Genomic DNA, 24,074 nt, shown 5'->3' with positions numbered 1-24,074 from the left:
GCTTTCAAACAGAGCAAACCCACATTAACTCCATAAAACTGACATTTTATGAAGGCCTGAGACTTAATTACCAATAATCAAATGTGACATTTCACTTTCTAACTATAATCTAATCTAAAATTAACTGATGTTAATGCTGTAAACACATCTGGAGATGGTTAGTTTATTCAATCTGTACTTGGTGACCAAATTCTGAAGAAAAAAGTCCCCCTAGTGTCACATAACTCTGCCTCGTATTGCTGGTTTAGGTAAGCCAGGCAGAAGCTACAAGTAGTAGCAGATGCAAGTCTTTCCTCCCAAAAAGTGATTTAGACACGAATAATGTTCTTGTCTTTTCTTCAGTGGACCTGGAATTTGTCCAACAGCTCCGGCTAACTTATTTACATATCGACAGATCAAACCACAATGTGGGGACACTCGAGTCAACAAGGATTCATTTTAATACCAGTTGTAAATGCAAACACACATAGATCGGATGTCATTATCCTGATAAAATATCCAGATGCATATCACATGTCAATACCAGGCGTAAATGGAGGAAGAAGGTGTGTTAGCTTCGAGATGGGCAGACGTTCTGTGTTTGTTTCTGCATATTTACTACAGGGTGTAGATCCAGTCTAACAAGATGGCATGAGCAAAAACATCCCTACAGTGCACTGAGGGGAACTTTCACTCTCGAGTCAAACAGATTTTATCCCATTGCATTCAGAAATTTTACTGCACAAGTTGATGGCAATGGCAACTCTGATTGAGTTTCATACTACAACAATGGATTATGTGTCAGGTGGTCAACAAAAATGAGCAGAAGTAAAGATCACAATGTTTCACATCCATTAATATGATGGAATTTAAAAGCATCTTTAATCCTGCATGAACTGTTCACTGAAATCACAAACAGTGCTGAGAAACACAAAACCTAAAAGAGCAGGAGCAGTTTCATTCATGAACAGTATTACATATATCCTTTTTTGACAGATTTTGACACAACTTAGACACACACACACACACACACACACACACCGGAGCTTCACATAATCCAAACAAATACAGAGTGACGTGCGCACTCTCCTCACCGACCATGTAACACTGCCCCGGAAATGTGAATGAAATAGCTGAATGAGTCAGTGATTGAGTCTCCAGCGAGCAGCATCTTAGTCTGAGACAAGTGTGTCGCATTGGGCTCAGATGAAATGAGACGCTGAAAGGAGAAAATACCGAGGATGTGATGACAGAGGAGGATGAGAAGGGAGGAAGGTGGGATAGAAAAGGAATCGAAAGGGGATGTGAGAAGATGGGTTCATCTTTGAAGTGTGATACAGTGGACAGCTTGATTTGGCAGAGCTTTGTATCTGCAGTAGTTGCGTCTTGTTGGGAATGATTTGGGTGGATGAAAGGAGAAAAAATAGTTTTGGAGAGATGGGAGCACAGGGAGGAGCAGGCATGGGGAGTACTAACACAGCCTGGCTTTTATTGGACTGGATGTGACTCATCTTCCCCCACCCTGTAGATAAACACACTCGTGTATACTCAGTAATGTCGCCCAGAATGCACACACACACACAAAGGGGAAAAGGTTAGGAGACGCTATGCAACAGCCTGTCGGATTTTGTTACTTCTCATCAGCCTCAAGAAGAAGAAACTCATACGCTCATACTTCCATTTTAATCTCATCCTGCAGCTGGCTGCACAGGAGCCAAAAATCATCACTGCCTGTTTATTTCTGTCTTGTTTAAGTTTGCTTTTAATTGTTGCAGAGTTAAAGACACCAGGGACACAATGACCCAGCAGCAATTTTTTTGTTGAAATATGCTAATAACATGTTATGTAATGGAAGCAAATGGAAAAATGCAGAAAAGCAAAACAACCAGCTTCCACCTCCACTTTGGAGTCATCAACACCTTTTTATTGTCAGTATATCAGGGATGGATGAAAGAGATGCACCCACGCAGCACCACCAAAACCAAAATGAGACAAAAACACCCTGATCACATGAGTGCACTTTGGCCTTGTGCTACATCACCTGACTTTTCACTTCAGTCCTGTGTCTGCTCCTTCAGGCCCTAAGATCTTAATGCTGTTGATTAAATAACGTTCTTCACATTATCTCGTGCATCGAGCTGAAATTACTCATGATGTAACAGATGACTTGATGTAACTGATGATGTAACTGATGACTTGTCCAACCTAAACAAGAATTAGCATCTATTTTTATACTCAGTTAATCAATTGAAGCATTTTTCAAGCTAAATGCAAAACTTTTGATGATTCAAGCATATCAAATGTCTCTTTTATATCATTGTAAACTGATGATTTTGGGGTTTGGACAAGAGCAAATTATGATATTTTTTTTTATTATTATTATTTTTTTTTTGCAATGTTCTTATATTCTATAGATAAAACTATTAATGTGTCAATGGTGAGAATAATCTGCAGTTTAATTTATAATGAGGATAATCTAAAACTGCAATGATTAGTCAATTCATCGATTAATCAATCAGCAGGAAATTGTTTTAGTCGTGTTTTAAGCCAAAAAAGCTAAACATTTGCTGATTCCAGCATTTCTCTGTCAAACACGAAAGTAAAATGATGAGCTGCCCACCATTTTCTGGTCAGCCCCACGGTACAGTAAATCAACCTGGCTTACGCTGCTTGCTCGCCCTACGTTTCTGGTGTTTATTCCTCAAAACCGTCTCCTCCTGCCGGCATTACAAAACACCTGTGCTAGCAGTGTAAACACCAACACTGAGGTTAGCTGCACAGCTAACTAAGCTATCTGAATGATGTTTAGGTTTTCTTTTCTTTCCTAGGATTAATCAACTTGGTTGACTAAGACACTTCTCATGGAATAATAGTTCAGTCGTCAATTAGCGGGCAGCCCAAATAATCTGAATATGTTTGATTTTTGGACTGTTGTTCTGACAAATTTGATATTTTATAGAGAAAACAATTAATCAATTAATCTAGAAAATAATCAGGAGATTTATTAAAATGGTAATAATCGTCAGTTGCAACCCTAATCTAAAATAAACTTTATTTAGTCGTGTTTCTAAAACAAAGGAGACAGTACCATTTTCACAAGTTCTGTAGTCAGTGGCCTCGACAGGTGTGTCTCTGCCCCGTTTACCTGAGGCCCTCGTGGAAACTGAGCAGGTCTCCTGTCCTGAGGGAATGTTACCATGGCAACTACAGCTGCTCCCGTCTGTATCTTGTGACATCGCTTTCAGAGTTTTGACACTTTGACCAACTGTGAGATTTGCTTTAAAACTATTTGATTTTATCTGAAATGCCATAAAGGTTAATATCTTTCTCCTCTTCTCTCTGTGCTTCTCAGGGTGCATCAGCCCTGTTTGACATGATCGAGTACTACGAGTCAGCCACACATCTTAACATCTCCTTCAACAAGCACATTGGCACACGAGGATGGCAGGCCGCAGCTCATATGATGAGAAAGGTAGGAGATCTTCTTCTCCTACAGTATGAATAATAATAATTATAATATTAAAGAGATTTCAGGTTGAATTTTTTAAATAAGAAACATGGTGTGATGGACTACACTGGAGTGTTAGTTGTTTCAGTGAGAAAGCTCTTCAGCCTCAAGACTAAACTGTGTGCAATATTTCATGTTATGTGTTTTGTTTGGCCAGTAAAAAAGATGTTTGGTCTCAAATACTACTGACTTAAAGTCAAGTCTTCTCCTCTACTTTGTGCCCAGGGGAGAAGATCGATCTTTCCTCTGTTTTTATGTTTCTGGCTGAGCTTGTGTCGTGCAGCGCTGCTGGTTTCTGTCAGCACTCAGACATAAGGGTCGGTTCTTCCCTCGCTTGCTCTTCCAAAGTCTTGCCTGTGCCCTTTGCGCTTCACTTTGACGTCAGTCACCACCTATTACCGTTAGGAATACAAATAGGTCGCCAGGCAAGCACATTAATATCACCTTTCAAGCAATATTCGTGAGAAAGTACACGGATACAAACAGCTGCTGGTCAGTTTGAACAGTTTATTTTAATCAAACAAACCATGTGAAGGAACTGTTGATTGTGTGTCAGAGGAATAGGGAGAATAAAACCACTCCTTCAAAAACACATTTCATACAGTCACGTCTGTATTATTCTGCACTGTTTTAAACTTGAAGGTGAAAGAGGAAGTGTGAGATGTTAATGCAAAAGACTTAATAAAAGCAAATGTTGTATCTTAAAAATTTGTGAAAAATGTATCAATTTCATTTACATACTAGGTTCCTAGTTTGTGGAGTTTCTTTCCTGGCAGTTTACCACCTTGACCCACACCAATCTGTTTGCCAAGCCACAAATTACAGCAGTTTTTATTAATAACATTGTGGTCTATTTATTTGTTTTCTAAGATCTGGTTCATTAGTTTCTCTCCTAGAGGGAAAAACAACACTTTCTTAATCACATTTACTAATGATACAATAACTATGTTTACATAAATGTATGAGTACCACAGTCGTACTGTAATCGCAACTATGAGTGTGTGAGGGAGTAATTTGTTATCTGATCAGTGTTTGTACCAGAAGGCAGTCCCCTGTCTACAAGTGTCTGATGATTAATGAAGAGCTGCCTGGAGACATCACACATATTCCAGCTTGTTTATTGTTTGTGTCAAAGCTTGTCAATAAAACGTTGCAGTAGCTCATTTCAGGAAAACCCCATAGGTCTTAACATACTGTTGCTGTGGACAGGTGTGTGTCATTGAATCTCTGAGGTGAGGTCTTGGATTAAGCCTATGAAAAGGGCGTCTATGTGGGCGACAGTGTCCATTCACATCTGGATAATATTTTATGTATAGAGTCTGATGAAGCTCTTAGTTGTCATTAGTTTACTACAGCAGCTTTAATCATAATATGTGTGTGGTTTTTAGAGGTAATCTTCTTGCATACTTGGTTATATAATGTCCTTAAGACAAACTAACTGTAATTATTCTCCCTGGCCTTTTTAATTGTGTTATTTTCCGGCACAAACACAGTTTTCATCACTATAATGAGAACATTATTTCACAGGTATTATGATTTCTTTTTTGGAGTTTGTGCCCGTTTATCCAAACATTCCTAATTAATTGTATCCTGTTGGTGTTTCCCCCTCAGACGAGCTCTCTGCAGTATCTTGATGCACGTAACACTCCCCTGCTGGACCACTCGGCTCCCTTTGTAGCTCGAGCGCTCAGGATCAGTGGCAGCCTGGCAGTCCTCCACCTGGAGAACGCTGGCCTGTCTGGCAGGCCGCTCATGTTACTGGGTAAGATGGGCAGAGCGCCAAAGGGGGTGAAAGGAGAGGATGTACAAGAGGAAGAGGAGGAGTTTCTCTTTCCAGCCCCTCCTTCGTTATCAGAGAATCTTAATTCTTGATTTTAGCCTTCTATTCCTGACCCTCAACCTTCCCTCTTCTTCCTTTATCTTTTAAAGCTACGGCTCTGAAGATGAATATGAACCTGCGGGAGTTGTACCTGGCAGACAACAAACTCAACGGCCTGCAGGACTCGGCCCAACTTGGGAACTTGCTAAAGTTCAACTACAACATTCAGATCCTGGACCTGCGCAACAACCACATCCTCGACTCTGGTGCAGTAGCATAATTGCTATAAAGTCTTGTTTACCCAAGATGGGAAGATTTGTTTGTGTATAAAACCTCAACACAATTACGCAAACTCAGATAACATGCAGACTCTTTTGATCCTTGTGGGGAAGTTATCATGTTTACATGGTTGAGTTGTTTTAAACACAATTTGAGTTCATTTAAATTCAAATTATGATTTCAAGCAAACAAAAGTTGGCTATTTATTTATATACATTTTGCAGTATTTGTTTTATGTTATTACAGATTATCACAATATGTTGATGACTAGGGCTGCACAATTGATTGCAAATTACAAATCTTTTCCAGATGTAAGAAAGCATGTCCGTCTTGTACAGACACCAACAAATGTCACATCATCAGGATTTTAAACATTTTTTCATGTGATGTTGTCATCATGCTCTTAAAGTATAACCTGAAGTAAAGCTTTTAGAGGCTGGGATTAGATAGATAAGTTTTAAACTGAATATATTGCATAGGGTGCACACTTAGAAATTTTTTTTTGTAATACAAAGGGAAGAAAAAATGCCAGACAATGCAAACAGACCTCGTGAAATTAAACATTTTATTCATGTTTATTTAAGTCAAATACAGATGTACTAACTCTGCCTGTCTTTGTTTGTCGTCACAGGTCTGGCCTACGTGTGTGAAGGACTAAAAGAGCAGAGGAAAGGCCTCGTCACTTTGGTGCTATGGAACAACCAGCTCACACACAATGGCATGGGCTACCTCGCTGCTGCACTGGTACACACTAGCACACACACACACACACTCACACACTCACACTCACACACTCACACTCACACACACACACACACACACACACACACACACACACACACACACACACACTCACTTAGACAAAGTAAAGCCAGTCTGCACACTTATCAGATGTGTGTATAACAGCTCAGGCAGGGATAATTCAATTTTCTCCTCATTACTCTATCAGAGAAGTGATCAAAATAGAGCCCTGTTGTTTGTTTTACTTCTTTTCTCCTCATGTTTGAACCTCAGCTCTCTCCAACATGTGAACAGTTGTCTCTCTTATACCTAGTATATGTTTAGGATTTGTGAAAAGTCTTCAAAGATTGGAAATTGGTGAATTTTTAAGGAGCTCTGTGGAACTTCTGTGTTGTGCTGGAAGCTAGTCTTTAGTTTATGTAGTTTATGTAAGTGAACTTTACTTCTAAACTAACTTTAGCTACTGTCGTCTCTGTTAGTGGAGCAGAGAGACGCACTGAGACGAGGCACTCGAGATCGTGTGGACTGTCGCTCAAATCCAATCCAGGTTCTTAACAAAGAAATGCACAGTCCAGCAGCATTAAACAACTTAGATAAATCGATCACAGGCTTGTATAGGCACCAGAAGGAGACGGGGAAGGACACGTTTTTTGTGTCGCGTTACAATTCACTCACAGTAAAAAGTGAATAATACATGTTTATTGCTATAAATTGTTTCATAGGTCCCCTTTAAGATCCCCTTTATGTTTTTAACATTAGGATTTTGCGAATGAGTTCAAATAGAAAAAAATGCCAGATTTATAACAAAATCTGGTGTTTAATCAACATAATCACTCATTGTAACCAAACACCTCTTAAACTTTTAAATGAAACGATCCCATTGTCATATTTGTTTGTTGTCTCCTGCCGTTGGAATCAACCAGAATTAAATAATCATGATAAAAACATACAAAGTTAATATAAACAGCTGATTAAATTAACAACCTGACAGCATAGTAAGCAAGAAAGATTTTATTTATAGCACCTTTTTAAAAACTTAGCTTACAAGGTGCTTGTAAAAAGTTTAAATAACAAGAGATAAGTGCAACACAAATATTACAACAAGAGAAAAATCACACAATAAATACATTTAGCACAGTTAAACAATTGGAAGTATCACAAATTAAAATAGTTTACAAGCACAATAACACTTGATTAAGAGATGGGTCTGTGACTTATTAGACGCGAGACAGTTCGCTGACCTGATTATACATTGGTTGCTGTGGGCATAAAGGAATTCTGTAAACTGGAGATTTTGGTTTTTGCTGTTGGTTTGTCTCCCAGTTACAGATATGGTGAGGATTATTTTTCCTCAAGACAAGAAGTGAACATAAAAGTCACGCAGGCAGCATACTGACCTCCTTAGAGATCTTGTTTAAACAAATAAGATTAAGAACCTTGCGTTTACTCTATCATAGTTAGATGAATGACTCATATTTGCATTTCACCAGAGAACCTGTGACCTGATTTCCTTGTGTAAACTGGAGAGTGACAGGTGTTAAGGTGAGAGATTAACATACAGTGTAGATGGGTGTTATGACGTCTGATACAAGCGGACCATTTCACGTAAGCCCGTCATTAATACACCTGACATTTTGTGCAGTCGTATCAGTGAACAGATGTGAGCTCAGGCCCTGCTCTTTGTGCCGCTTCAGTTCTCTCAGTCCTTCTTGGGTCAATTTCACAGCAGTCTGCTGCAGATAATCCATTACTAAAGTCACTGGTCTCATGTCTGTTTTTGAGTGATAGCATCATTATCTTCACTCATTGTTCACTTGTTTTAGTTCTACGGGAACATGCTTTGTCATTACAGCCTCAGCATTGTCAGAGTGTGGTAAACCACTCTTCCTGTTGTTTTTAATGTTCAAAAGTTGTTTTTACTTACAGTTTTCATATATTAATACACCCATGGAAAAACATGACTATAATTCAGCATCTAGTGCATGTTTCCTGCTCACATTATTCCCAAGTTATCACTACTGTTTTGTAAGAAGAGATTAACTTTGTTGACTCATTGTAATTACTGCAAACTCCAGAATTTAGCTGCATATTTCAGTTTAATCATATTATTTTTGCAGTTGTATTATTCACTACTTTAGTCCTTCCATAAAAGTGCCTGTAGAGTTCATCTAATGTGTCACTTATGAACGTACCAGTAACCAAGAAAAAACATCTATCCGCACAAACTCTCATAACAGTAATGGCTTATGCCAATCAAGATAAGTTTATATAGAGCAAGCCTATTCAAGTACAGTTTTAGAGGGGCCGGATTCGAAAAAAGTAAACCACCAAGGGACACTGGACTTAAAGCTTACTTTCCCTATGTCTGACCAGTAAAGCTCAGAATGTAAATGTTTTAAAACATTTACTTTTTATTTTCTTCTCTGCTTTGTTTATTAGTTTTCACATTTGACACAAAAAATGCACATTTTTAATCTTTGAAGTAGGTTCAATGTTCAGAGTTGAACTCTGAGACTGCAGCCTTTGACTTCTCACATGTTGTTTGTTATGGGACAGCATTCCTCTTATTTTTAGAGACACGGGATGATTTCCTTGTTAATTATAAAATACAGTATTTTTGAGCTGTTCCAAGAAATCTGCCTGATGGTTTTTTTTTTTAAAGGAGGTTTGTGAGATGTAACAGAACACACAGAAATGGCTTTCGACTCATGATGATAAATATAATCTCATGACTGCTCCTGCTGCTGCTTCATAACCCTGCAAATAACTACCCCAGAGCTGTGACCTCCATCCACCCCCCATAATGAACAATCCCACCCACAGAAACTGCAGCAGCGGTTGACATACTTGCACTATCTTGCACCTCCACTGTTTTGCACAAATTACACTGTTAAAGCTGATACATCTGTTATATTTTTATTCTGTTTTTCTTTTCTTTTTTTACCATATATATACAGTATGTGTATATTTTTACTATATATTTTATTTGGTATACTTTCCTTTTCTTACTTTGCACTATTTGTTTCTACTGAACTAAAGGCATATTCTATTCTATTCTAACTACAGTGTTTCTTAATGCTACAATGCAATGAGGTGTTAGTAATGGGCATTTATTATTAACAAGTGTGAAGAGAAAAGGTCTGTTAATCAAACAATATTAATAAAACCAACTGTATAAAAGATGTTTTTTTATGTCTTAAACCATCAGCAGCACAGCTCTGACACTCACTGGGAGGTTTAAATAAGCAGTCAACTTAAAAGCAGTAAGATAATTTGAAGGAGTCGCATCAATCAGCTCATTAAGTAGTAAAATGCAGCCTGCAAGGAAATACAGACAACCTTTTCCAGATGGACTCTCACTAATGTCAAAACTCTCTCCAGTTAAGAAAAATAAAAAAATCCCCAATACATAATTAAAATGTAAAAGCAATTGTGTAAACACATACTGTAGTTGTGAGAAGCAAAAAATATACATGAAATACTCTTCTGGAAATGGCTTATATCATAAAAAACAGGTTTCATGAACACTATGAAACTCAATATTTGCAGAATGTGGTTTTATAACTGATGAAACACTTAAAACAATATTTTATCCCTGGTAAACAATTGGTTTCTATCTCAAAGCTTTTCATTCTCCTCTATTGTTTCAGCCATGCACCCAGAGTCTGGAGACTCTGAACCTCGGCCATAACTCGGTGGGTAACGAAGGTGTCCACAAGCTGAAAGACGGACTGATTGCCAACCGCTCTGTGCTCAGACTGGGCCTCGCTTCCACCAAACTGTCCTGCGAAGGTGGGAGCACGTGCCTATGTGCATCTGCTTCAGTTTCTGTCGAGGATTCTTTTTGCATTTTTTGACTTCCTGTTTCTCTCTAATGTGTGCTACAGGAGCTGTGGCTGTGGCTGAATTCATCGCAGAGAGCCCCAGACTGCTGCGTCTCGACCTCAGAGAGAATGAGATCAAGACAGGTGGATTGATGGCGCTGTCGCTCGCCCTTAAAGTCAACACCTCTCTGCTGCGTCTCGACCTTGACCGGGAGCCCAAGAAAGAAACTGTGAGCATGAGACCTCCAATGTTGTCCAAAAACTGTTAAAAACACATCAGTGCACCACACTTTTGCACTGTATTAAATGTTCCTTAAATTCACTGAACATGAACGTAGTTTAGTTTAACTGGTCGCAATAGACCATCCTGCTACTGTAAATACTCAGTAGAGCACCAAATCAGCAGTTAAAATGAATCTCCAAAAATGCACAATTCAATACTGTTTGAGTAATTTTCTCTAGAAACTACAAGGCCCAGCTGTTTTAAGAAATTATTTAGGTTTTTTTAAAAGTGAAACAATCCATCTGTGACCTGTTTTCTAACATTTACGTCCTCAGAAGGAGCGAATTGGCTCTAAACAGGGTAGAAAAGTCAAAAAGTATTGAGGGATGGACTAATGCAATTTTGGTCTTTTCATTGGATTTTGCTGTTGTGTAACAACTTTACAGAATAACACCAGTCATAGCCTTTTTTAAAAAGTGATTTTTCCGGGAATTGTATAGCTTTATTGGATAGCTGACAGAGGAGAGATAACAGGAAATGGGGTGGGGGGATGGGCCACCAGTGCGCCTGCAGCCTTTTTTAAGGAAAATTGTGTTCTGAAAGAAATATATTACCGACTGAGGGAGGGTGGTGGCTCAAAAGAGATTGTAGGATTTGCTCTGATTTAGCTGTTTGTTCTGATATTTTTGATGTTTGAGACGTGTTTTTTGTCTCGAAGGTGAAGAGTTTCATTGAGACCCAGCGTGCCCTGCTGGCTGAGATCCAGAATGGCTGCAAGAGGAACTTCATCCTGGCAAAGGAGAAGGAGGAAACAGAGCAGAAGATGAGGCTGTCGGCATCCATGGCTGAAATCGCCACAGAGGATGGAACCACAGAAGAAGAGGAGCAACCAGCAGCGGAGGAGAGTGGAGGCACAGAGGGGAAAGCAGGCGAAACAACAGGAAATGAAGAACAGCCGAGCAGCCAGTCAGGAGCGAGCGCTGAGACGGGTGTTCCTAAAGTGACCCTGGAGTCAGATTCAGACACTGAGGATGAAGAGGAAGAGGAGGTGGTAACAAAGTCCTCCTCTTCCCCTCGCTTAAACCAGCCTGCTCCTCAAACCCAGACACATCCCCTCAGTGCCTCACATACGTCCTCATCCCCCTCAGCCTCACCTAACGGCAGGCCGAGCGTCATTTCCGGCATCACCGTCACAGAATCCACGGCTCCTCCAGGCACCCCTCCATCTCCTGGTCGCTGTATATCTGTCTCTAGTCCAGGGAGGGGTCATAAGATCTTCATGGTAACTCGAGTGGAAAGCCCGCCTGAGCAGCAGCTGTTACAACTCCAGCTGAGCAAACCTCCAGCTCCCAGCCAGGTTAAAGAAGCATCAAAGAAGCTTGCAGATGGGAACACACCCACGACACAGCAGACACCGCCGCCGCCGCCCTCATCCCAAACACAACTAACACAGGAGGACGTGAAGGAGAGCTCGACCGCTCCATCAACTGACTGTAAACTGATGGAGCAGAGTACTGTAGCACCAAATACAACTCTAGAGCCACAGTCTGCAAGCCAACCCACAGAGGATGAGACAGCTAGCACTTTAGACCCAGAAGTGACGGATCCAAGTCAACAAGCACCAGCCCTGCCTTCAGAGTCCTCATCAGTGCAGCTCACTGAGGAGGCAACAGAGAGCACTGAGAGCCCCCAACATGAGCCCACTTGTGTAGAGGGGAAGAAGGAAGAAGATGAGGAAGTTTTTAGAGAGGTTGAGGGACAGATAAAGTCCCCTGATAGCACAGAAGGAGAGTGTAAACAGTTAGATGAACTGAGTCACACTCAGACTAGTAATCCTGCGGGAGAAGTGCAGCAGCAGCAGCAGCCGTTAACATCTGCTCTCGAACAGCTACAGAATGAGCTAGCATCTGCATCAGAGGAGACACAGTCGCAGAAACAAACAAAGGAAGAAGAGGAGGAGGAGGAGGAAGAAGAAGAAGAAGAGGAGGCACTGGAGGAAGAAAATGAAAAACCCAGTTTGACAGGGAACGAGTATAGCCAGCCAAGCCAAGAGGAACCATGTCAAACTGAGGCAGATGAACAGGGAGCAGAGTCTGTTCTCTCTGTCCAGACTGATCAACAAGCACCATCTGTCACTCGAGGTGGAGCTCAGGAGTCCAATCCTCCAGCAGAAGAAGCCTCAAAGAGTCCCGAACCTGCCTCGGCTGAAGTGGAGGATTCACCCGACGAGAGCTCTGCTGACGAGGGTGAGTGTTTCGCTGAGGCTCCAGAGGAGGAGGTAGTCAGTTCAGCTCTGCCCAACGGCCTCAAACCCGAGTTCTCCCGCCATCTTCTCGACACTGAAAGCCCCAAGCCCGGCAGCTGTGTTATGGAGCACGGTGAGTCACTGTAATCACTGATCTAGTCAAATGAGAAGTTGGTTTTGGGTGTGAAAATCATGTTTGGTATTGTGTGTTTTAGTGAGTGTCAGCTGTGGACAAGACCTGGAGGAGCTGCTGCTAGAAGCCAGTTTGGAGACTGGGAGAGAAGCACCGTGAGGCCGAGAGGTAAACACTTATTTTATTTAATCAAAAATAGACAAAGTCGTGATGATAACAGGGACTTCAACCTGCAGAATTTACTTCTTCAAAAGCGCTTTATCTCTGTTCATGCTGAACAAGCAGATCTGAATATAAAACTCCATCAGATAAAACCTCATTACAACGATAAAAATCACCTCTTCACTCATATAATTAAGCTGCCTTTCTTCCCTTAAACAATATCCAATTGGTGTGTAGTTGACGATAATTTTATGGATCATTTAAAAGAAAGCTACTCTTGTACCTCTCACCATCTGTTCCATCTGTTATAACATTGCTGTCACTGTGTAATTGCTGGGACCTTGAAACACAGTTACATCACTAAAAGTGGCTCCGTCAGGGAGAGAAAACATAGTCCCGTTCACAGACTTTCTGTTCATTGACCCACCATACTTGTGATTGATTGGGCTCACTCCACCGGAAATAATTTGTTTTTTAAATTTTTATGTTTTTTACAGGACTGCCACCATTATTTCTTGTACAATCCTGATTGTGTAATGATAATTTAATTTTGAATCTTGAATATTCAAACCTTAACCTGGCAACAAATCTAGATAAACTGTCATCTTGCTTTCCTGTCATGCTGCTTTGGCTACCCGACCAGTGTAGACAGGGTGTATGATGAAGAAGATAAATATGTATTTGCACAGCCAAAATAGCATTTTGTTAATGACAGAACATGGTGCAGAAAACAGCTGTAATGGCTTCAGCCACACCAGTGTGAAGATGTTGGGCAAAAATGCTGTAACCCTCAAGAGGATGGAGAATTTTATAAACCCATTTCAGTCTGGACAAAAATCATCTTCGTATGACTTGTGTGAAGGTCCAGACATTGGAGCGTGACTATTTTTCCATCCCTCTCTGTTCAAGCAGCGCTCGAAGATCATTCAGTAAAAGAACCGTAACCACCGATACATTGTCATTGACAACGATGCTACTTTCTAACGTTCCCTGTTCTCTTCCTCTCCCACAGGGACTGTGAGGACGGGAGAAATCAGCACTCAGATTGTTTGTCTGGCTCTATTAAGTGACTGGTCGCCCGACAATGTTTTTGCCGTTTCTTTGACTTTACCACCAACACAACCTTTCCATAAAGGACAGAAGACGTGGTGTTACAGTCAAAGCTCTACGCAAGCAAATTATGGACAAAATCATCCTCTCGAGCTCAGCTGTGACAAATAAGGAATCCTCTACATCCACACTACATCAACCACTGACACACACGTACATATGCACATAAGAAGAAATAAAATCACCCTGTTATCACTACATTTTGTCATTCTGCGATCTTTACAAACAAGCAGCCACCTGCAAGTGAGAAAGAAGAGAGATGGGGGACAAAGGAGGGAGGATAAAACACTAACCAAAGACAGAACACGGACCTTTCTCACAGCGCTTCTCGCTCTCATGTGTAGAAATAACTAGCAATTAAAGTTTATGTCACAACACACACACACACAAAGACTTAACGGTGATAAAGATAAAACGTGGGGTTGACGGCACAAGTCAGAGGACAAAATAACGGTGACGGACCCTGCTTAGTGGACCTGCTGGCTTTAAACACTTGTTCTAGAGGTGGACGTAGGTCACACAGGCTTTTATATCCGAGGAAGCTGAAGATGTTAACGTGTCTGTTTAAATGTCAACGTTTCATGTCTGTGTCCCCCACTCTCCTGACCATTCTCCCCCTGCGGAAAATAAAAAAAAAACTCTAAGGGACCTCTGCCAAAGTGACCTCCCTCCTGTCTGTTTTCTCCTCCTCTGCTCACTTTGGCCCCTCAGGTATCCCCCTCCGGCCCTCAGATATGACGTGGAGGAGCTGCAACTGTTCGTCACAAAGTCGGTTATTTGCTCCCAAGAACTTCTGCGAATGTTGAAAAGCAAGACGTCTGCTTCGATTGAATTATTTACAGTTAAATGGAAAAAAATATATTTTTTCCTTTTTATTTTCTGCAACTTCAGACACTATTATTGCTTTTGTTCGATCAGTCATTGTTGTGTTTAGCAGCGCCGTCTCTTTCCTCCTCCCTCCGTCTTACTCTTCCTCTGGTACTCTGTGCCATCTCACCTCTCTGTTCCCGCTCTACATGATTCATGTTGCCTTCAAACTCACCACTTCAGATTCAGTCTTTTTGTTTGGCTGCTTTGAGAAATCAGTTATTTTGTATTTATTTTATAGCTATATGAGCCTTTTCTGATTAATTTTTCCTTGTTTCTTCTTCATTTTATCTTTTTTTTTCCATTTTGGGGTTGCTTTTAAAGATTAGCCCCATTTTTTGATGTATATTTCAGATTCAAACTAGAGCAAATACTTAATAGTTTTTTTCTCTTTTTTTTTGAGGGGGTGATCTGTGTTGGGAGGAAAGGTAAATATGATTGAATTGTTGGACTACGGTAGCAGTCGGGGTGCAGTAACGACAGGAAACACAAGGATGCAGCAACTGCAACAGTTTACATCGAAGTCCTTGTTGTTTTAACACCACACACACACACACACACACAAGAGGGCGCCAGTGGCTGTGTTGTTTTCCTCCAGTGGATACAGAACTGGGCAGCATCATGTACAACAGGCGCTGGTGTCTCTGTTCAAATCCAACTCGTGTCATGCATTTTCCAGATCAAGCGGTAAAACTTTACATGAAATGTCAACGTGTTTGCTGTTTTACCCTGCTTTGAATTCCTCCCTGAAGCAGACACAGGCAGGTGTGTTGTTTTGTTTATTATTTTTTTTCCTTTTCTTATTAAAAGGAGGAGCATTCAACCCTCCTGCTCCTTTCCACCCAACAGATAGTTTGCCCCCACTGTTTGTTATGCTTTAATTTTTAGAAATTTTTAATAATAATTTGTTAACTTAATTGAAATGTGCTGGTAATCACAAAGATATGTATGGCAAAAATTGTTCCTCTCAAATAAATGCATGTAATGACTAATGACTGAATGTTTCAATGACATTACTCAGTCTGGCTCAAAATGTCTCAACTCTGCACACAGCTGGTGACTCTTTCTAATATGTGATCTTGTAAACTTCTTCTATGAAATGTTTAATTTGATTTTACACCACCTTTGCTTAAATTACAGTCTTTATTTCACTTCTTTAAAAACACAATCAATAGAAAAAGGTTCAGTTCCTATTCACGTCGTTTTTTTATTGTCATTTTCTGTTGATCTGTACCAAAAAAGCTGTATACGAGCTGCGATTAAAACATAAATGTCGGAGTGAGTAATCGATGGGCTGTCAGTGTAAAATGACAATCAGTAGTTACAGTGAGGCATCAGGCACTTTCTTTGTCACCAAGAAAAGCCCCCTCACAGGGTAATAAAACCAAAACCTGCTGATGGTTCCCAACGTGTGGACTGAAAAAACAAGTTTCTGCAACCCAATATTGTATTTTTCAGACATTCCTCTAATCTTTGCTTTTGGTTTCTTATCACAAATTTAGCTTATTTTACATGTTTCGGGGCTTTTGAAGATTATACAAATAAAGATGATGCTGGGTCATATGGGCTGGACGAGCGACCAGGGAGCTTCCATGTCATTAACACAGTTGTATGATTATTAAAAAGGTTGTATGAGGATATTAAAATACTGAGTCTTGACAAAATAGCATTAGGCACAGCAATGATTAAAGGATAAGTTCACCCCAAAAATGAAAATTGCGTCATTATCTACTCGCCCCCATGTTGATAGAAAGTTGGGTGACGTTTTGTAGTTCACAAATCATTATGGAGACATTTGTATGTTTTTTGTTGTTGCTGTCCCCATTTACTTCAGTCGTTTAAGTGAATGCAGCAACGTTTCACTGTGAAGCTCCAGAAATGTTTTGTGGACTTTGAAACTTCACCTGACTTTCCATCAACAAGGGGGAGAGAAGATAATAACTGAGTTTTCATTTTTGGGTAAACTTTTCCTTTAAAGACGCAATTAAATGAAAAACACACTTTCCAAGTTATAATCCTGTGATTCTCTGTTAATAATTCATCTGTCTGTTTTGTGTAATTGTCACATTCTTGTGTAATTTTATATCAAAATCAAAATCTCTCTGTAAAAAAGAAAAAAAAATATTCACAACTTATCTTGAACTCGGGCCAGGTATCCTAATTTATCCAACCGACTGTAACCTGAGGTGACAGGCTAACCCCGCTCGTCATATTAAATTGCACTTGACCATTAGTTTGTGTGTGTAACCAGCAGAGCAATATCACTGAAAGAGATGTTTGGTTTTCAGTGGGCTAAAACTTTTGCTCAAAGAATGTGTTTGAGATCTAATTTGTTGGAGCGAACAAAGTGTGCAACATCGCCTCCAACATCAGTCGACCAAAGTTATTACAGATTATCCTGAGGGGGACATGAATGACCCAAATGTCACAGCAGTCTATTCAATAACTGCAAATGTTAACCTGCTGGTGGCGCTAGAGGAAAACTCAGTAAGTCACCAAAAGGATTCATCATCTTGCCACCATGAATTTCTGTCCATAGATTCATGGCATTCCTGCGATAGTTGTTGAGATATTTCAGCCTGGGCCAAAGTGGTGGACCGGTCACTACTGCCGTAGAGAAATGCTGCTAGCACGGCTAAAGAAGTGCATGTAAAATGTAGAATAAGGCAGAGTAAGATGTTTTTGCTTCCTCAAATTCCAATCTGGGAATCTTGGGATAATGTTTTCTCTTCATTCCTTTAAAAACATATTTCACTAAAGCAAAGACAACCACAGCTGGTCGGACCTTCACTCCCTCAGTCCAGGGCAGGTGGGTTCATGTCTCCTGGAGTGAAGGGAGTGTAGTGGTGGCAGGGAGTCCAGTTCAGGGTGGGAGCTCTGCTCTGTACAGTACGTGTTACTGTAAGTTTTCTCTGAAGGAATTCCAGACTGCATTAATCCACTCCCTCTGCAGCAGCACGGGGAGGGAGATTATGAGACGAAGTTACTAAACTGGGATTTTATGGAGCCTTCGACACTTACAGACAACCAATGAGTCAAATGTCTCGATCATATAACACAGTCCTTTGTTAAGTTTTCAACAAAACTGCATTAACCAATCTTTTACCTGCTACACAGACAACCCCGTCTCCTAAAAAACTTTTGTTTTGTTACCTGCTGCCTGATTCTGATCACTGACTGCTCTTTTCTTCTCTAGAAAGGCAGCAAGAGCACTTTGATTAAGGTGAGAGAAAGATTGTGGTTTTGGTTAAATGTGTTTCATGCTTCAAGTCCCTTGACTTTTCAACAAGTAAAGCAACATTGTCTAACTTTTTATCTTAAAATAACAGCTTCTAAATCATGTTGATGTTTCAGTGTCTTGTAATAGGCTGAATGGTGTCTCTGTCTCAGCCCCTCTGCCCCCCTATCACATGTTTCTGCTCTGTGTAACTTCAGTGAGAGGGTAGGATCACAGCGTTACACACATGTTTACTCCAACATACAAGTGTCCAACACACAACATTGTTATGATGTAATGAGTTTTGTTTGTAGCACCTACTTTACATCTAAATTGTTAAAGTTGTGGGATTTGTATTTATGACAGTGACTCAGAAACTGCGAACTCACGCAAAATGCCAATTTCTACATAATCTTGCTTTAAAGTTACCTTAATTATTTTCCTCAGACTTGCTCGGACTCTCTCTTTATACTTTGACATGTTTTCCTTTTGAAACACTTGTTAGTGTGTGTAGAGTTTTGAGCAAAGGTTATTTTCTGTCAGCAGTTAAAACCGCCAGTTAATAAAGATGTCGTGCAAACCTGCAGTCAGGCTCAGACAAAACATCCATACTGCAAAAGAAAAGGGACTCATATCACAGTGAGTTTAATCATTCCTGTTACTGGATAAAAGCCTGTTTTCACACACACACACAAACCTGCCATACAGTGACTGTATTTTGCTTTTGTATCAGCTCAGAAACATTGTGACTTGTGGTTCTTAAAGGTCTGGTTCTTATGACTCCACAGGAGGCACCACAGGGATTTGGTTGTGTTGGGATTCCTGTAAAAATAAATTCTGGTTGAAATAAAACATTTCCTGACATCCTGTCGGCCTCCTGTTCTCTGTTTTCTATGACTCCTCACCCTGAGGCTCAGGCTCTGTCCACACTGGTGTGAAACATGTGATTGTGCACCTGAAGAGTCAATGTGATGTTTTCTCTCTGTGAAGCTGTTTCATTTGATTCACATTTCATCGGTGAAAAATAGGAAGAAGCTGGATTTTACATGATACTGATAGGGAATTTTGTCTCGGCTACTATTAATAAAGAAAATGGAAGTGGGTTATTAATAGTAGCCTAATAATAACAGCCTAATAGCCTACTAATAATGATGTGGGGTCATTCTGCAGTAACTTGTCTGAAAATGTCTTCCTTTTCTAACATTTAAACTTAGACCACATTATTCCTTAACTGACTCTATGAATACACATAAATGAAGGCTTTATGACTTGTTTTTGTTTTTGTTTCTGTTGTTTTTTAACTAGTGTTACCCATAAGGAAGGTAACTGACTGCATTTTACGAAATGGCTGCTTCAGGGCATCAAACCACATGTTGTCAATCACGTAAAACTCACTAAATCATGTAATTCAATCCATTTATGTTATAATATTATATACAACGACTAAAAGCTTCACATGAGATCTGGAGAGGAAGCCACGTCTTCATAGATCTTCAGTGAATAGCTCAAAGGAAGTAAAGTGATGTCATCAGTGTGATTTCTATTTCAAAATAAAAGACGTTTGTCATGTTGTAACACCAGTCACTTTGTTATGTCATTTCTATCATATATTTGATAGGTGTGTATACATGATATACACGATTGCATTTTAAATGGTAGGAAAACATTGTTTTGATCACAAAATACTGCAGTTTCCTTCTATACATGACTGTGGGGACAAGTAGTTCTGTGGTGCTTGGATTGTTAAATAACTGATTGAAAAGCAGAAATTGCAGAATTGATAGACAAAGAGTCAGTAATTGTTCAAATAATATGTTGTTTTATTATAAAATATTTAAAAAATGTAAGTCTCATTATTCCTTTCTTACACCGTCACGTCTGGAAGCAGGGGATTTTATTTTGAATGTAATTTCAGGAAGTGGCGCAGCTGAATCTGTATAACTTGATGACATTTGAACAACGAAAAACCTTTCACTGCATGTGAGTCAGGTCAGTGTCTCTCTGTTCTTCTGTCTTTTTTGTGTTAATGTGCCCTTTGACCGATGTGCAATATATGATGTTATATCGTCTTCTTAATTCATTATTAAACTCAATTAGCCTACATTTATGTTCACTTTCTTTCTGTTTGATAAAGGGCTTTAAACTCGACTTCTGTCTGCAGCACAAATAAAATAATGTTCTTTATTCAAAGTGAAACACAGTTTTCAGTTTGTTTGGTCTAAATATATGATTGATAGGCTTGTTTGTCTGTTTGGTGTAGGCCTAGCTGTTGCACCAGCCTACAAAGGGCTAACAATACATGTGCAGTGTGACAACAATAAAAGAAATATTAACTAACAGATTGGATATCCTAAAAACAAAATCCAAAATGTGCTCAATGGTTAAAGTTAAGGATCATATGTCAAGTTGTTTTTCTCTTTTTCGGTTTTGGTTTCATTTATTAGCTTCATGTTTCACTTTCTGTTTTTTCACTTTTAACTGTTTTTTAGTTGACAACAACACTCAGGCTTTATTTTAGTAGAGAGCACCAGACTTTATGTGGAAAGAGAAAAGTGTAGCTCAACAGAATCATACTTCTTGTTCTGACAAGCTGTGCTGTTGTGGCTGCTTTGTTCCCTCAGACACATGAAGTTTTATCTGATGAGTCATCTTGTCCAACAAGTTGTGCAACTGTGCATGAGCAACTTTAATCATTTTACTGAATATACAGTTTGACAAAGTTACTACAGCAGGGTGACGTCTAGTTTGGTTCTCTACAGCTGCATAGGAAAAATAGTTTAAACTACTACTACTACTACTGAAAATGTGATATGAAATTATAACAACATGATATAAAAAAAAGTCCTATAACATCAAAAAATACAACAATGCTACTGTATCTATGCTGCACCAAAGTCAAGTTATTTTTAGGCGATTATTTTTTACGTTTATTACCTTGATGATCTCAGTGGTGGGTACAATTTCCAATAGGGTTGCAGTGATATATTGATATTTCTGAGGTATACCACGGTAAGAAAGTTGACAATTATCGTATCTTTTTTTATTTTCATCTTTGTAAAAATGTATTTTCAAGCTTTCTCCCAAAATACCTTTCAGACTTTCTAACCTCTTCCTATTGTCTCCACCAGGTTTTTGTGCTTCTCAAACACAGATCCAGATCTCACCATGGTTATTCCGGGTTTTTCAGGAGTTGGTAAAAGTGCAGGCCACCCTAAAAACGGTCAGTAAGTGAATGACCTGATTGACTGTGCATCAGTTCATCAGCTTGTCTACCTGAGTAGTTGTCTACCAGTACTACAATCTGACGTCTCTCTGTGTTTTTTTTCCTTCAGTTGCACATCCCACGGCAGTCAGGAGGATTGTGCTGCTCGGTCTACCTGGAGCAGGGAAAAGTGCAACAGGAAACACCATCCTGGGGTCAGATCAGTTTGACTCAGGCTGTGACTTTGATCCAGTCACTGCAGAGGCTGTCTCTAAATCAGCCATAGTGGAGGGTCGTCAGGTCACAGTGGTGGACACTCCAGGATTCACTGATGAAGTTCTGACTCGTGAACAACTGTTCAGGGAGATCGGGAAGTCATTAGTAAAGGCCAGTCCAGGACCACATGCCTTTGTCTTTGTGGTCAGACTCGGCAGAATCACACAAGAAGACGTCCGAATGTTTGAGCATCTTCCAAAAGTGTTTGACAGTGATGTTTGTAGTGCTCGTCAGTACTCCATGGTCCTTTTCACTCATGGAAAGGGGCTAAAAGGCAGGTCCATTGATGATTTGATCCATTCTCAGTCCAAAAATGCTCAACATGTGTCAAAACTGGTCTCCATGTGTGGTGGTAGATACTGTGTGGTGGACAACACAGACAAGAAAAACAGAGAGCAGGTTAGAAACCTTCTGAATAAGATAGATGAGATGGTCACAGTTAATGGTGGACAGCACTTCACCAATGACAAGTTCAAGATGCTGTTTAATAATGAAGGAAGGAACCTGTCAGGTGAGACAGTTCAAACAGGTGTGGCAGTTCAAACAGGTGCGGCTGCAGGTAAGACAGGTTTGTCAGCTAGCGAAGAACAACTACGAAATTTCGTATATGATCATTTATTTGATATCTTCCTCGTTGCAGCAGGCCTGATATTAGGAGGCGCAGGTGGAGCCGCAATCGGACTCAAATTATGCAGTGGCTCCATAGCTGCGGTCGTCATTGGAGGCTCAGTTGGAGCCGGAGTCGGCACAGCTCTTGCCATAGGCGGAGTCAAAGTCACAGCCAAAGCCAAAGTCGCAGTCAAAGTCACAACCAAAGATGGAGCTGAAGTCACAGCCAAAGCCAAACTCGTAGCCAAATTCCCAAGGGATTCAGAGGATTCAGAGGATTCAGAGGAATCAGAGGAACCAAAAAAGAACAAATAGCGTGCAAAACATAATCACTGTGTTGTAAAATAAAGCTCATAGACACAGTAGAATCAGTTCTCTTGAATGCCAAAATCAGAAAGTTTCTTCAGAAACCCTTCCCCCAAACACCTTTTTTGGAGGGGCGTCTGACATCCACCAGTCTGACTCAGTAATTGGTCAGCTGTGTGTGAGGTTGAGAAAGTAGGTGGAGTTTTAACTTCTCTCTCAGCTCGTATGCTCTTTGTTCGCGGGAAGTCTGCAAGTGATGGTCCAGACCCACAATTTATCCAGTCCACAAGAGGCCTCAAGTGGACTTTCTGCAGACTTCCAGAAAGTCCACTTGAGGTGCGGACTTCACCAGACTTTACTGACTGAATTACTTTATTTAAACATTCCTTGAATCTTGTTGGCCAGAAATAATATTTAACCACATCGTGATACAGAAATATGTAGAAGTTAAGGTTATAGAGGTCGTCTTTAGGCCTGTCTATCAGCGGCTTACAGTATGTCAGCCTTGCGACCCGAGGATGCAAGGGCTCAGTCCACAAGTCCAGAGGGCATTTAGATGCAGCCTTTTTTCTATTATACCAATATATATTATTATATATTATTTCTATTTTTTCTATATATTAACTATGAATGTCTTCAGGAGAGACTGTCTGAACATGTGACACGCTGTCTCCTTATTTAGACTAGATCACATCACGTTGACAAGCAGCTTTTTTTTTTAATAGTTCACCAGTGATGAAACCATCAATACTGCTTTGAGTTCTTAAGTTTGTACTTGATGTTATTGAAGGTTCATTATTGTGAGCGAGTTAATTAATTATTTTGATTGATTTTTGTTTTGTGCCTTTCAGTGACAGTAGTTATGAGTTTTTGATTCTTTGTTTGACCTTTGAGCTCTTGAACAATCGTAAAGAACTGATTTATCATTTATAACTTACCATCCACATATTCACAATGATTACCGATTTGTTTTTCTCATTTGTTGATTGTCAATCTTAAGCATCTGCTGAAACAGTTTGTTGGTAATGCTTATAGACAGTATAATCGTTTGTATCTATAATCACTTTTTCTTTGTGAATGGAATTTAACATGAATGTTTTATTTTTGTCTTTTATCTCATCGTGGTGTCAGTTTTAATGAGGGATGATGCAAACAGAATATAGATGTATTCAGATGTAAGTATTGAGGGGTACGATGTGATGTGATTATAAATTGATTATCGTTGCATGAGAATTTTTTATTTCTGGTCTTTATTTTTCCTCACTGTGATACTAAATAAACAGATTCATTAATTTCCAGTACTTTGGTGTTTACGTCTGCTGTGTTTCACCATCAAACTGGTTCAGCCACCCAGACTTTTGAAATGTGTTACAGGCGATCATTATACTGTGAGTTTGATTTTAAAGAGGTCATGTTGTGCTAGTTTTCAGGTTCATACTTTTATTTGGGGGTCCTAGTAGAACAGGTTTACATATTTCCATTCTCAAAAAACACATTATTTTTCTCATGATTGCAGCACCCTTTTCACACTGTGTCCTGAACGCTCCGTTTTAGCTACGGAGTGAGACATATAT

General features: G+C 39.8%; 2 protein-coding genes across 2 annotated transcripts in view; both read left to right on the top strand.

Moving 5' to 3' along the window:
- Positions 1–15,885, top strand: part of ppp1r37 (protein phosphatase 1, regulatory subunit 37) — a 45,691-nt gene extending 29,806 nt beyond the window's left edge. The window contains exons 5-13 of the mRNA XM_073487771.1: positions 3,332–3,451; positions 5,099–5,249; positions 5,417–5,572; positions 6,217–6,329; positions 9,977–10,118; positions 10,214–10,380; positions 11,092–12,751; positions 12,834–12,919; positions 13,926–15,885. Coding sequence (XP_073343872.1) covers positions 3,332–3,451; positions 5,099–5,249; positions 5,417–5,572; positions 6,217–6,329; positions 9,977–10,118; positions 10,214–10,380; positions 11,092–12,751; positions 12,834–12,910 — 2,586 coding nt within the window. The 3' untranslated portion in view covers positions 12,911–12,919; positions 13,926–15,885. The remainder of the gene's footprint in view (positions 1–3,331; positions 3,452–5,098; positions 5,250–5,416; positions 5,573–6,216; positions 6,330–9,976; positions 10,119–10,213; positions 10,381–11,091; positions 12,752–12,833; positions 12,920–13,925) is intronic.
- Positions 15,886–20,052: 4,167 nt separating this feature from the next.
- On the top strand, positions 20,053–23,795 carry LOC141013397 (GTPase IMAP family member 7-like). The gene is made up of 3 exons (XM_073487110.1): positions 20,053–20,096; positions 21,236–21,327; positions 21,440–23,795. Exons 2-3 carry the CDS (start codon positions 21,273–21,275, stop codon positions 22,507–22,509), a joined length of 1,125 nt encoding a protein of 374 aa, XP_073343211.1. The 5' UTR covers positions 20,053–20,096; positions 21,236–21,272; the 3' UTR covers positions 22,510–23,795.
- The last annotated feature ends 279 nt before the right edge of the window (positions 23,796–24,074 follow it).

The sequence above is a fragment of the Pagrus major genome, chromosome 2, assembly GCF_040436345.1.
Source record: "Pagrus major chromosome 2, Pma_NU_1.0".
NCBI classification, from domain to species: Eukaryota; Metazoa; Chordata; class Actinopteri; order Spariformes; family Sparidae; genus Pagrus; species Pagrus major.
Note: the sequence above shows the minus strand (reverse complement) of the source record. Positions and strands in the feature narration are given on the sequence as shown.